At 35.2% G+C, this 14,844-nt stretch overlaps 1 protein-coding gene across 2 annotated transcripts in view; it reads right to left on the minus strand.

The window, feature by feature from the left end:
- LOC103280916 (galectin-9B) overlaps positions 1-14,844 on the minus strand; it is a 29,050-nt gene that overhangs the window by 632 nt on the left and 13,574 nt on the right. For both annotated transcript variants that reach the window (XM_062960161.1, XM_062960162.1), the window contains exons 3-8: positions 8,697-8,904; positions 8,464-8,580; positions 8,254-8,373; positions 7,411-7,458; positions 7,240-7,328; positions 2,105-2,267 (exon numbers count right to left, since the gene is read on the minus strand). In XM_062960161.1, the coding sequence (XP_062816231.1) occupies positions 2,105-2,267; positions 7,240-7,328; positions 7,411-7,458; positions 8,254-8,373; positions 8,464-8,580; positions 8,697-8,904 (745 nt within the window). The remainder of the gene's footprint in view (positions 1-2,104; positions 2,268-7,239; positions 7,329-7,410; positions 7,459-8,253; positions 8,374-8,463; positions 8,581-8,696; positions 8,905-14,844) is intronic.

Consider the following 14,844-nt stretch of genomic DNA (forward strand, 5'->3'; position numbering starts at 1 on the left):
ACTTTTTCTGTCAAATTTGTTGTATAACATGATGTTTTGGTGCTTAATTTGTAAAATCATAACCTAATTTCATGTTTAATAGGCTTTTCCTTAGTGCCTCCTTATTATCCAACATATTCGCTTATCCAACGTTCTGCCGGCCCATTTATGTTGGATAAGTGAGACTCTACTGTACTTGTATTGGAAACTATATACAGTAGAGTCTCACTTATCCAACACTCGCTTATCCAACATTCTGGATTATCCAACGCATTTTTGTAGTCGATGTTTTCAATAAATTGTGATATTTTGGTGCTAAATTCGTAAATATAGTAATTACTACATAGCTTTATTTCGTATTGAACTACTTTTTCTGTCAAATTTGTTGTATAACATGATGTTGGGTGCTTAATTTGTAAAATTATAAGGTAATTTGACGTTTAATAGGCTTTTCCTTAATCTCTCCTTATTATCCAACATATTCGCTTATCCAACGTTCTGTCGGCCCGTTTATGTTGGATAAGTGAGACTCTACTGTACATGTACTAGGTGTGGTGTTGTCTGGTGGTTTGGTGAGAAATTGTTGAGGTAGTGGTGGTATTGAATGTCTGTTGTATGGTTATCTTTATGTTTAGTATGCACACTGAAGTGGATTATATGGCAGTGTGGAGTCAAGATAATCCAGTGCAAAGCAGATAATATAAGATTCTAAATGGGTTATATAAATGTGGAAGGGCCTTGAGTCTACACTGCCATCTAATCCAGTTAAAATCTGATAATCTGTGGAAGAGGCCTAAGTGAGGCCTGACTGTGCCTGTCCCCTGGGCTGAGGAGGTTGCTAGGAGACCAAGTGGGTGGAGCTTAGCCTTCAAACTGGCAGCAATTGGATAAAAACTATTATTCCTCTCCCTGTAATTAAGACTTTAGTTTTCTTTTCTTTTTTGTTGTATCAACCTAGAGCCGTGGATGATGGGTTGTGTTGTCAAATTTCGAGGTTGGGGGGCCTGTAGTTTTGTTGTTTTGTCCGCTGCCCTGATGCCATCACTCTTTTATATATATAGACTAGCTGTGCCCGGCCATGCGTTGCTGTGGCGAAGTATGGTGGTATGGGAAATCAGATAATCTGTATTTTATAGGTAGTGTGGAAGAGGCCTAAGTGAGGCCTAACTCTGCCTGTCCCCTGGGGTGAGTGGGTTGCTAGGAGACCAATTACTGGCAGCAATTGGATGAAAGCAATTATTCCTCTCCCTCTAATTAGGACTATATATTTCTTTTTTTGTTGTTGTATGAACGTAGAGGCATGGATGAGGGGTTGTGCTGCCAAGTTTAGTGTTTCTGGGATGTGTAGTTTTGTTGTTTTGTCCTAGGCCGAAATTTCATTACCCTTTTATATATACAGTAGAGTCTCACTTATCCAACACTCGCTTATCCAACGTTCTGGATTATCCAACACATTTTTGTAGTCAGTGTTTTCAATATATCATGATATTTTGGTGCTAAATTTGTAAATACAGTAATTACAACATAACATTACTACGTATTGAACTACTTTGTCTGTCAAATTTGTTGTATAACATGATGTTTTGGTGCTTAATTTATAAAATCATAACCTAATTTGATGTTTAATAGGCTTTTCCTTAATCCCTCCTTATTATCCAACATATTCGCTTATCCAACGTTCTGCCAGCTCGTTTATGTTGGATAAGTGAGACTCTACTGTATAGATAGATTGTGTGACGGCATGAGTGGCGCCATCTATATGTCAAACTGTAAGTTGCAAGATTTGAATTGTATCATGCCTGATTTTGCCTTTACCCTGTAAATGTAGTTGGATTAATTGGTTATTTATAGCTGTCAATCAATGTTATTTGCACCAGTTATATTGCTTCCTCAGCTCAATTGTTTGGCTCCACCTTTTCCAAACTTGGCACACAGATCCCACATGCCCAGCAAAAAATTCTGGAGGTCTTTGGGGGAAATTCATCTTGATTTGGGGGAGTTGTAGTTCACCTACATCCAGTTGTAGTTCACCCACAACCAGGGAAACTGTGACTTCCACCCATGATGGATCTGGACCAAATTTGGCACACAGAAGCCCCAAGTAACTCAGTGGTCTCCTACTTACAGTGAAGGGCTGGCCACGGGAGAAAGGCATCGCTCTGCCCAGATGGCGATCCTCTGAACCCCAACATTCATTGATTTTAGAGTTTCGAACAATCACATTCTCATCGAACCGGGGGTTTATATGGAGAGCGGTGGTGTTGCCCGCTTTCAGGTTGACGTGGAACCTACATACAAATAAAATGGGTTGATCAGAGACAAAAACGTAAATGGAATCAAAAGATATATCTTGATCTCCTTCGGTTAACTACCGTATATACTCAAGTATAAGCCGACCTAATTTTACCACAAAAAAACCTGGGGAAATATTGACTCCAGTACAGTAGAGTCTCACTTATCCAACACTCGCTTATCCAACGTTCTGGATTATCCAACGCATTTTTGTAGTCAATGCTTTCAATACATTGTGATATTTTGGTGCTAAATTCGTAACTACAGTAATTACTACATAGCATTACTGTGTATTGAACTACTTTTTCTGTCAAATTTGTTGTATAACATGATGTTTTGGTGCTTAATTTGTACAATCATAACCTAATTTAATGTTTAATAGGCTTTTCCTTAATCTCTCCTTATTATCCAACATATTCGCTTATCCAACTTTCTGCCGGCCCGTTTACATTGGATAAGTGAGACTCTACTGTATAAGCCGAGGGTGGTAACTTTCAGAAATAAAAATAGCTACCAATAAAATTACATGAATTGAGGCATCAGTAGGTTCAATGTTTTTGAATATTTACATCAAGCTCAAATTTAAGATAAGACTGTCCAACTCTGATCAAATCATGATTCTCATCTTCTTCAGTGTCAATGCCCTTATGTATCTTTTTAATAATAATAGAGTAAAATAATACCTATAATAATAATAATATTTATTATAATATTTATTTATTTACTACATTTACTACATTCCCAAATGGGAATCAGAAATATTGACTCCAGTATAAGCCGAGGGTGGTAACTTTCAGAAATAAAAATAGATACGAATAAAATTACGTGAATTGAGGCATCAGTAGGTTCAATGTTTTTGAATATTTACATCAAGCTCAAATTTAAGATAAGACTGTCCAACTCTGATCAAATCATGACTCTCATCTTCTTCAGTGTCAATGCCCTTATGTATCCTTTTAATAATAATAGAGTAAAATAATACATGTAATAATAATAATAAATACAGGAAAATAATAAATGCAATAACAACAATAATAATAAAAATAGAGTAAAATAAATGTAATAGTAGCAACAATAATAGAGAAAAATAATAAATGTGATAATACCAATAATAATAGAGAAAAATAATAAATATGCCATATATTCCTGAGTATAAACTGACCCAAATATAAGCCAATTTCTGGTAAATTTCAGAAATAAAAATAGCGTATATACTCGAGTATAAGCCGAACCGAATATAAGCCGAGGCACCTAATTTTACCACAAAAAACTGGGAATACATTGACTCCAGTATAAGCCGAGGGTGGTAAATTTCAGAAATAAAAATACCGTATATACTCGAGTATAAGCCGACCTGAATATAAGCCAAGGCACCTAATTTTACCACAAACATTGACTTGAGTCGAGGGTGGGAAATTTCAGAAATAAAAATAGATACCAATAAAATTATATTAATTGAGGCATCAGTAGGTTCAATGTTTTTGAATATTTACATCAAGCTCAAATTTAAGATAAGACTGTCCAACTCTGATCAAATCATGATTCTCATCTTCTTCAGTGTCAATGCCCTTATGTATCTTTTTAATAATAATAGAGTAAAATAATACCTATAATAATAATAATATTTATTATAATATTTATTTATTTACTACATTTACTACATTCCCAAATGGGAATCAGAAATATTGACTCCAGTATAAGCCGAGGGTGGTAACTTTCACAAATAAAAATAGATACGAATAAAATTACGTGAATTGAGGCATCAGTAGGTTCAATGTTTTTGAATATTTACATCAAGCTCAAACTTAAGATAAGACTGTCCAACTCTGATCAAATCATGATTCTCATCTTCTTCAATGTAAATGTGCTTATGTATCCTTTTAATAATAATAGAGTAAAATAATACATGTAATAATAATAATAAATACAGGAAAATAATAAATGCAATAACAATAATAATAATAAAAATAGAGTAAAATAAATGTAATAGTAGCAACAATAATAGAGAAAAATAATAAATGTGATAATACCAATAATAATAGAGAAAAATAATAAATATGCCATATATTCCTGAGTATAAACTGACCCAAATATAAGCCAATTTCTGGTAAATTTCAGAAATAAAAATAGCGTATATACTCGAGTATAAGCCGAACCGAATATAAGCCGAGGCACCTAATTTTACCACAAAAAACTGGGAATACATTGACTCCAGTATAAGCCGAGGGTGGTAAATTTCAGAAATAAAAATACCGTATATACTCGAGTATAAGCCGACCTGAATATAAGCCAAGGCACCTAATTTTACCACAAACATTGACTTGAGTCGAGGGTGGGAAATTTCAGAAATAAAAATAGATACCAATAAAATTATATTAATTGAGGCATCAGTAGGTTCAATGTTTTTGAATATTTACATCAAGCTCAAATTTAAGATAAGACTGTCCAACTCTGATCAAATCATGATTCTCATCTTCTTCAGTGTCAATGCCCTTATGTATCTTTTTAATAATAATAGAGTAAAATAATACCTATAATAATAATAATATTTATTATAATATTTATTTATTTACTACATTTACCGCATTCCCAAATGGGAATCAGAGCGGCTTACAAATCAAATGAATATACAATATATTATTAGCATTAAATTACTATATTGTACTATATCATTATATTACATTTAATATACAATATATAATAATAATTATTATATTGTATTATTAGTATAATATTGTATTACATTATAATATTATTATCAATATTATATGTATATACAATATATTCTATATTTATAAATTATTATACATTATGTATATATATATATATATATATATATATATATATATATACACACACACGTGTGTATATAAAATTAGCATAACATGTTGCTATGGCACATGTGTTAATGTGAGTTTTCTAGGCTCTATGACTATGTTTTGGAAGCATTCTCTCCTGACGTTTTTCCCACATCTATGGCAGAGATTGGAGACTAATTTTATGTAAACTAATTCTATGCTTATATATATATATATATATATATATATATGCAATAATTTATAAATATATAATATATTGTATATACATATACCGTACATACTCGAGTATAAGCCGACCCAACTATAAGCCGAGGCACCTAATTTTACCACAAAAGAACTGGGAAAACATTGACTCCAGTATAAGCCGAGATACCAATAAAATTACATTAATTGAGGCATCAGTAGTTTAAATGTTTTTGAATCTTTACATGAAACTGTAATTTAAGATATGGCTGTTCAACTCTGATTAAATCATTATTTTCATCTTCTTCAATGTCAATGTGCTTATGTATCCTTTTAATAATAATAGAGTGAAATAATCAATGTAATAATAATAATAATAAATGCAGTAAAATAATAAACGTAATAATAATAATAAAAATGGAGTAAAATAAATGTAAAAGTAACAACAACAATAGAGTAAAATAATAAATGTAACAATACCAATAATAATAGAGAAAAATAATAAATATTCCATATATACTTGAGTATAAGCCAACCTGAATATAAGCCCACCAGGACACTCATCCGAGTATAAGCCAAGGAGGTTTTATTTCAGTCCTAAAAAGGGCTGAAAAATTAGGCTTATACTCGAGTATATACAGTAATTATTTTTTAATACTTTTTATTGAGATTTATTTTATAATACAATAGTAATATAGAAAAAAAGATGAATGTATAGATATAGGTATAAAGAAAAAGATAGAAATAGAACAGATTTAATACTGGAAGCTAGCGTATCTATTTTACTATATATATTATATACACTATAATTTGTATATATATTGGGAAAATTTAATCGGATTCTTATTATTATTGTTAAAGTTACTTGATTGCAGTAAAGAAAAGAAATATATATATATATATATATATACACACACACACACACACACACACACACACACAGTAGAGTCTCACTTATCCAACACTCGCTTATCCAACGTTTGGTGCTAAATTCGTAAATACAGTAATTACTACGTAGCATTACTGCATATTGAACTACTTTTTCTGTCAAATTTGTTGTATAACATGATGTTTTGGTGCTTAATTTGTAAAATCATAACCTAATTTGATGTTTAATAGACTTTTCCTTGATCCCTACTTATCATCCAACATATTCACTTATCCAACGTTCTGCCGGCCCGTTTATGTTGGATAAGTGAGACTCTACTGTATTTATTTATTTACATTTATATCCCGCTCTTCTCAACCTGAATGGGAATCAGAGCGACTTACAAATCAAATGTACATGCAATATATTATTAGCATAGCACAATATAAGCAATAAATAACTATATTGTAATATATCATTATATTACATTTAATATTATATATATATATTGTATTAATATTGTATTACATTACAATATTATTATCAATATTATATGTATATACATATATTATATATTTATAAATTATTATACATTATATATATATATATATATATATATATATATATATATATATATATATAAATTAGTATAACATGTTGCTATGGCACATGTGTTAATGTGAGTTTTCTAGGCTCTATGACTATGTTTAGGAAGCATTCTCTCCTGATGTTTCACCCACATCTATGGCAGGCATCCTCAGAGGTTGGAAACTAATTTTATGGAAACGAATTCTATGCTAATTATATATATATATATATATATATATATATATATATATATATATAATATATACAATAATTCATAAATATATAATATATTGTATATACATATATCGTATAGGCATAAAGAAAAAGATAGAAATAGAACAGATTTAATACTGCAAGCTAGCATATCTATTTTACTATATATATTATATACACTATAATTTGTATATATATTGGGAAAATTTAATAGGATTCTTATTATTATTGTTAAAGTTACTTGATTGCAGTAAAGAAAATAAATATATATATATACAGTAATAATTGGTGATTTACCTGTTGGCATTCGGTAACACTGTTCCCGAGATTGTAATACACTTGGATGGGGAAAGGCCTCCAAAAATCTGACCACGATACGGCACAGACTGCAAAGAGAGGAAACGGCTCGAATTCACGTGGCAACAACAACATTGGGTTTGCAACTCCGTCAAGGTTCAAGATACTTACATAAATGTTTGATGGAAAGTATGATCCAGGCGGAAAGGGACTCCCTTGCTATGAACAGGAAAGAGAAAAAAAGGTGGGATATAAAAATATACCCTATATACTCGAGTATAAGCCGACCCGAATATAAGCCAGCTAGGACCCTCACCCGAGTATAAGCCGAGAAGGGCTTTTTCAGTCCTAATAAAGGGCTTATACTCAAGTATATACAGTAGTTGTTATTATTATTATTATTATTATTATTATTATTGTTATTGACTCAAAGACATAGTATGACACAGCAAACAAGATATATATGCTGGATTTTGTATCACAAAATCACAAGTCGAACACTTCCCAAGTGTTTAAGACTGTGTGATGTATTATTATTATTATTATTATTATTATTATTGACACAGAGTTTGACACAGCAAACGAGACGTATATGCTGGATTTCGTCAGTAGTGATTTCTTGCAGCTGGTTACTAGCCAGCTGCGCCACAGCCCAACTTGTTGTGTTTCAAATAATAATAATAATAATTATTATTATTTGAAACACAACAAGTTGAATCCACAGCAGACACTCTGCTGGCTGTTGTACTGGATCACACGTCGGACACTTCCATCATTATTATTATTATTATTATTATTATTATTATTATTATTATTATTATTTTATTGTATGACACAGCAAACAAGATAGACATGCTGGATTTCATATCACAAAATCACAAGTCGATTATTATTATTATTATTATTATTATTATTATTATTATTATTATTATTATTATCTCCCCCAGTTTCGTTCACTATGGCTCAGGAGAACCGAGGCAGCATCTCAAGACACAAACGGATTCTGTGACTTACGGGAAAAGCAGATGGGAAACTTGGAGCAGACGGGAAACCTGGAGTAGGTGGGAAACTGGGAGTAGGTGGGAAACTTGGAGTAGGTGGGAAACTTGGAGTAGGTGGGAAACCTGGATTGGTCTGGAAGAAAAGGAAACTCTGTTAACAAACAGCCTCCCTGAGGTCAGATATAAACTACTAAGATCGGCCCCCGAAGAGCCTGCTACGTACAGGGCCTTGGAAGTTGATAGATGCCACTTCGATGCCTCCGGAGACGGAGATGGCCTCCACTCTATACAGGGGGATCCGATGTATGAACTCGAACACATGCCTGCCATCCACAGCAACCTGCAATAAGCAGAAACAGAGGGGATCAGTGCTCAGGATCCACTAACACTTCTATGGCCTTTGAATGAAAAAGACAACGCAGGTTAAGCCATGGACTGCATTTCACTTCTCAGTACCTTGAAGGAGCCGTTGGTCACAAGAAACCGGATTTCGAATGGATGTCCTTTGCGGAATGGCATGTCTTGCTTCCTCTGTTCATGCTGCCAATTTCCCCTTTCAAACGAATTCCCCACCATGCAACTCTCGTCAAAGCGGGCGTTGAAATGGAAAGCAACGTCGGGCCGGGGCGAAGGGGCAGAGCCACACTGGAAGTCAATCTGGAACCTGCAATAGAAAGAAGAAGAAAAAATACAGTGACGTTGGAACTGGAGGTCTGCTGTGACCAGCAGTGCTGTGGATTTTGAAGAGGGCGAAAGGGAAGTGCGCGCCTTCCAAAGATTTGCTTGTTTATAATGGTATTTTAATTATTTAATTCATAGAATCATAGAATCATAGAATAGTAGAGTTGGAAGAGACCACATGGGCCATCTAGTCCAACCCCCTGCTAAGAAGCAGGAAATCGCATTCAAAGCACCCCCGACAGATGGCCATCCAGCCTCTGCTTAAAAGCCTCCAAGGAAGGAGCCTCCACCACGGCCCCGGGGAGAGAGTTCCACTGCCGAACAGCCCTTCTCACAGTGAGGAAGTTCTTCCTGATGTTCAGGTGGAATCTCCTTTCCTGTAGTTTGAAGCCCTTGTTCCCTTGTGTCCTAGTCTGCAGGGCAGCAGAAAACAAGCTCCCTCCCTCCTCCCTATGACTTCCCTTCACGTATTTGTACATGGCTATCATGTCTCCTCTCAGCCTTCTCTTCTGCAGGCTAAACATGCCCAGCTCTTTAAGCCGCTCCTCATAGGGCTTGTTCTCCAGACCCTTAATCATTTTAGTTGCCCTCCTCTGGACGCTTTCCAGCTTGTCAACATCTCCCTTCAACTGTGGTGCCCAGAATTGGACGCAGTGTGATTCCAGGTGTGGTCTGACCAAGGCAGAATAGAGGGGAGCATAACTTCCCTGGATCTGGACGCTATTCCCCTATTGATGCAGGCCAGAATCCCGTTGGCTTTTTTAGCTGCCGCATCACATTGTTGGCTCATGTTTAACTTGTTGTCCACGAGGACTCCAAGGTCTTTTTCGCACACACTGCTGTCAAGCCAGGCATCGTCCCCCATTCTGTATCTTTGATTTCCATTTTTTCTGCCGAAGTGAAGTCTCTTGCATTTGTCCCTGTTGAACTTCATTTTGTTAGTTTCGGCCCATCTCTCTAGTCTGTCAAGATCGTTTTGAATTCTGCTCCTGTCTTCTGGAGTGTTAGCTATCCCTCCCAGTTTGGTGTCGTCTGCAAACTTGATGATCGTGCCTTCTAACCCTTCGTCTAAGTCGTTAATAAAGATGTTGAACAGAACCGGGCCCAGGACGGAGCCCTGCTTGTGGCACTCCACTTGTCACTTCTTTCCATGATGAAGACGACGCATTGGTGAGAATCACCCTTTGGGTTCGTTCGCTTAGCCAATTACAGATCCACCTAACCGTAGTTTTGTCTAGCCCACATTTTACTAGTTTCCTTGCCAGAAGGTCATGGGGGACTTTGTCGAAGGCCTTACTGAAATCCAGGTAGGCTACATCCACAGCATTCCCTGTATTGACCCAACTCGTAACTCTATCGAAAAAAGAGATCAGATTAGTCTGGCATGACTTGTTTTTGGTAAATCCGTGTTGACTATTAGCAATGACCGCATTTGTTTCTAAGTGTTCGCAGACCACTTCCTTAATGATCTTTTCCAGAATCTTGCCTGGTATCGATGTGAGGCTGACCGGACGGTAATTGTTTGGGTCGTTCTTTTTTCCCTTCTTGAAGATAGGGACCACATTCGCCCTCCTCCAATCTGCTGGGACTTCTCCCGTTCTCCAAGAACTCTCGAAGATAATTGCCAGTGGTTCTGAAATAACTTCCGCTAGTTCCTTCAGTACTCTTGGGTGTAGCTGATCTGGCCCTGGGGACTTGAATTCGTTTAGAGCGGCCAGGTGTTCCTGGACAACTTGTTTCCCTATTTGGGGTTGGATTTCCCCCAATCCTTCGTCCATTCCGTGTTGCTGAGGTTGAAGATGGCTTTCTTTTTGTGAGAAGACCGAGGCAAAGAAGGCATTAAGTAGTTCTGCCTTTTCCCTGTCCCCTGTCGCCATCACCCCATCTTCTCCTTGCAATGGCCCTATCGCCTCCTTTTTCTTCCTTTTTCTACCAACGTAAGCAAAAAAGCCTTTTTTGTTGTTTTTTATGTCCCTGGCAAGCCTGAGCTCATTTTGCGCTTTAGCCTTGCGAACCTTTTCCCTACAGGTGTTGGCTATACGTTTGAATTCTTCTTTGGTGATTTCTCCCCTTTTCCACTTCTTGTGAATGTCACTTTTGAGCTTTAGCTCAGTTAGAAGTTCTTTGGACATCCATTCTGGCTTCTTTGCACTTGTCTTATTTTTCTTCTTTGTTGGCACTGTTTGCATTTGCGCCTTGAGTATTTCACTTTTGAAAAACTCCCATCCATCCTTAACTCCCTTGTTTTTTAATATCGGCGTCCATGGAATGCCGCTCAGTAATTCCTTCATTTTTTGGAAGTCAGCTCTCTTAAAGTCCAGAATGCGTGTTTGACTTGTCTTAGTTTCAGCATTCCTTTGTATTGCAAACTGCAGGAGCACATGGTCACTTGCCCCTAAGGATCCAACCACTTCAACTGTATTGATCAGGTCTTCCACATTTGTTAAGATTAGATCAAGAGTTGCTGATCCCCTTGTTGCCTCTTCTACCTTCTGGACCATAAAATTATCATCATCATCATCATCATTTAATTACTTATTAATCGCCCTCCATCCACGATGCTCTAGGCGATTTACAAGATAAAATACATACATACAAATATTGATAAAATTAAAATAGATCAAAAGCTCTAGTAAAGACCCATGTCTTGAGTGCTAGGGTAAAAGGCCCTAACTCACGCATGGCTCTCATATAGGGCGGCAAGACATTCCATTAATTAATAATTAATTAATAATTAATTATTGGGGTGCTTTGCTAGTGCTTTTGGTGCACAAAGGCAGAAGGGGGTTGGATTAAATAGCACAAGGGGTCTCTTCCAACCTTCTTTGTTGTTGTTATTATTATTATTTTATTATGACACAGCAAACAAGATAGATATGCTGGATTTCGTATCACAAAATCACAAGTCGAACACTTCCCAAGTGTCTAGGACTGTGTGATGTATTATTATTATTATTATTATTATTATTATTATTATTATTATTATTATTATTTTATTATGACACAGCAAACAAGATAGATATGCTGGATTTCGTATCACAAAATCACAAGTCGAACACTTCCCAAGTGTCTAGGACTGTGTGATGTATTATTATTATTATTATTATTATTATTATTATTATTATTATTATTATTATTTTATTATGACACAGCAAACAAGATAGATATGCTGGATTTCGTATCACAAAATCACAAGTCGAACACTTCCCAAGTGTCTAGGACTGTGTGATGTATTTTTGGATTATTATTATTATTATTATTATTATTATTGACACAAAGACACAGTATAACACAGCAAATGAGACATATATGCTGGATTTCCAATCACAAAATCACAAGTCGAACACTTCCCAAGTGTCTAGGACTGTGTGATTTATTATTATTATTATTATTATTATTATTATTATTATTATTATTATTACTACTACTACAGTAGAGTCTCACTTATCCAACACTCACTTATCCAACATTCTGGATTATCCAATGCATTTTTGTAGTCAATGTTTCCAACACATCGTGATATTTTGGTGCGAAATTTGTAAATAAGTAATTACTACATAGCATTACTGTGTATTGAACTACTTTTTCTGTCAAATTTGTTGTATAACATGATGTTTTGGTGCTTAGTTTGTAAAATCATAACCTAATTTGATGTTTAATAAGTTTTTCTTTAATCTCTCCTTATTATCCAAAATATTTGCTTATCCAAGCTTCTGCTGGCCCATTTAGCTTGGATAAGTGAGACTCTACTGTATTGTTGTTGCTGTTGTTGTTGTTGTTGTTATTATTATATGACACAGCAAACAAGATAGATATGCTGGATTTCATATCACAAGATCACAAGTCGAACACTTCCCAAGTGTCTAGGACTGTGTGATGTATTTTCGGATGATGCGTGCAGATCCCAGCAGGGTGGCCTTTTGCAGTTGGCAGGTTGTAATTTTGTCAATGTCTATTGTTTCCAAATGCCAGCTGAGATCTTTTGGCACGGCACCCAGTGTGCCCATCACCACCGGGACCACCTGCACTGGTTTCTGCCAGAGTCTTTGCAGTTCAATCTTGAGGTCCTGACAGTGGCTGAGTTATTATTATTATTATTATTATTATTATTATTATTATTAAACGTTGAGGCTGGGTGGCCATCTGTCAGGGTGCTTTGTTTGTACTTTTGATGCACAAAGGCAGAAGGGGGTTGAACTAAATGGCCCATGGGGTTTCTTCCAGCTCTATTTATTATTTTGATGATGATGATGATGATGATTAACATCGAGGCTGTATTTGTTCCCGTTTTGTTTTGTTTTTTACTTCAAAATAAGATCTGTGCAGTGTGCATAGGAATTTGTTCATAGTTTTTTTTTTTTAAAAAACTATAGTCTGGCCCTTCAACGGTCTGAGGGACTGTGAACTGGTTTGAAAAGTTTGGACTGTTTGAAAAGTTTGGGGACCCCTGATTTACACAAACGGCCAGTCCCTGCCAGAAGGGACAAAGAGTTTCATTTATGCTGACGATCATGCCATCACTTGCTCAAGCAGAGAGCTTTGAAATGATTGAACAGAAACTCTCTGAAGCTTTAGGTCAGTGGTTCTCAACCAGGTGTTTTGGCCTACAACTTCCAGAAATCCCAGCCAGTTTACCAGCAGATTTCTGAGAGTTGAAGGCCAAAACATCTCAGGACTTGCAGGTTGAGAACCATTACTCTCTGGCAGGGGTCCCCAAACTAAGGCCCGGGGGCCGGATGCGGCCCTCCAAGGTCATTTACCTGGCCCCCACCCTCAGTTTTATAATATAATATTTTATATCAGTTTTAATAATATAATATATTGTATATACATATAATATTGATAATAATCTTATTATTATCTTACAATATAATACTAATAGTAATACCATATAATAATATTAATTATATGGTATATATTACATATTATATAATAGTATAGTGGTATAGTTCAGTATAGTAATATATAATGCTAATATTGTGTTATGCTAATAATATAATATATTGTATGTACATACAGCTGCTCTGAGTCCCCTTCGGGGTGAGAAGGGTGGGATATAAATGTAGTAAATAAATGCAGTAAATAAATAATTAATTTTAGACTTAGGCTCGGCCAAAGTTTGACATGACTTGAAGGCACACAACAACAACAACAACAATAATCCTAATTAACTTGACTATCTCATTGGCCAGTAGCAGGCCCACACTTTTCATTGAAATCCTAATAGGTTTATGTTGGTTAAAATTGTTTTCATTTTTAAATATTGTATTATTTCGTTGTTGTTGTTGCACTACAAATAATCCTAATTAACTTGACTATCTCATTGGCCAGTAGCAGGCCCACACTTTTCATTGAAATCCTAATAGGTTTATGTTGGTTAAAATTGTTTTCATTTTTAAATATTGTATTATTTCGTTGTTGTTGTTGCACTACAAATAATCCTAATTAACTTGACTATCTCATTGGCCAGTAGCAGGCCCACACTTTTCATTGAAATCCTAATAGGTTTATGTTGGTTAAAATTGTTTTCATTTTTAAATATTGTATTATTTCGTTGTTGCTGTTGCACTACAAATAATCCTAATTAACTTGACTATCTCATTGGCCAGTAGCAGGCCCACACTTTTCATTGAAATCCTAATAGGTTTATGTTGGTTAAAATTGTTTTCATTTTTAAATATTGTATTATTTCGTTGTTGTTGTTGCACTACAAATAATCCTAATTAACTTGACTATCTCATTGGCCAGTAGCAGGCCCACACTTTTCATTGAAATCCTAATAGGTTTATGTTGGTTAAAATTGTTTTCATTTTTAAATATTGTATTATTTCGTTGTTGTTGTTGCACTACAAATAATCCTAATTAACTTGACTATCTCATTGGCCAGTAGCAGGCCCACACTTTTCATTGAAATCCTAATAGG

This window comes from Anolis carolinensis, unplaced genomic scaffold (genome assembly GCF_035594765.1).
Source record: "Anolis carolinensis isolate JA03-04 unplaced genomic scaffold, rAnoCar3.1.pri scaffold_7, whole genome shotgun sequence".
Classification (NCBI taxonomy): Eukaryota; Metazoa; Chordata; class Lepidosauria; order Squamata; family Dactyloidae; genus Anolis; species Anolis carolinensis.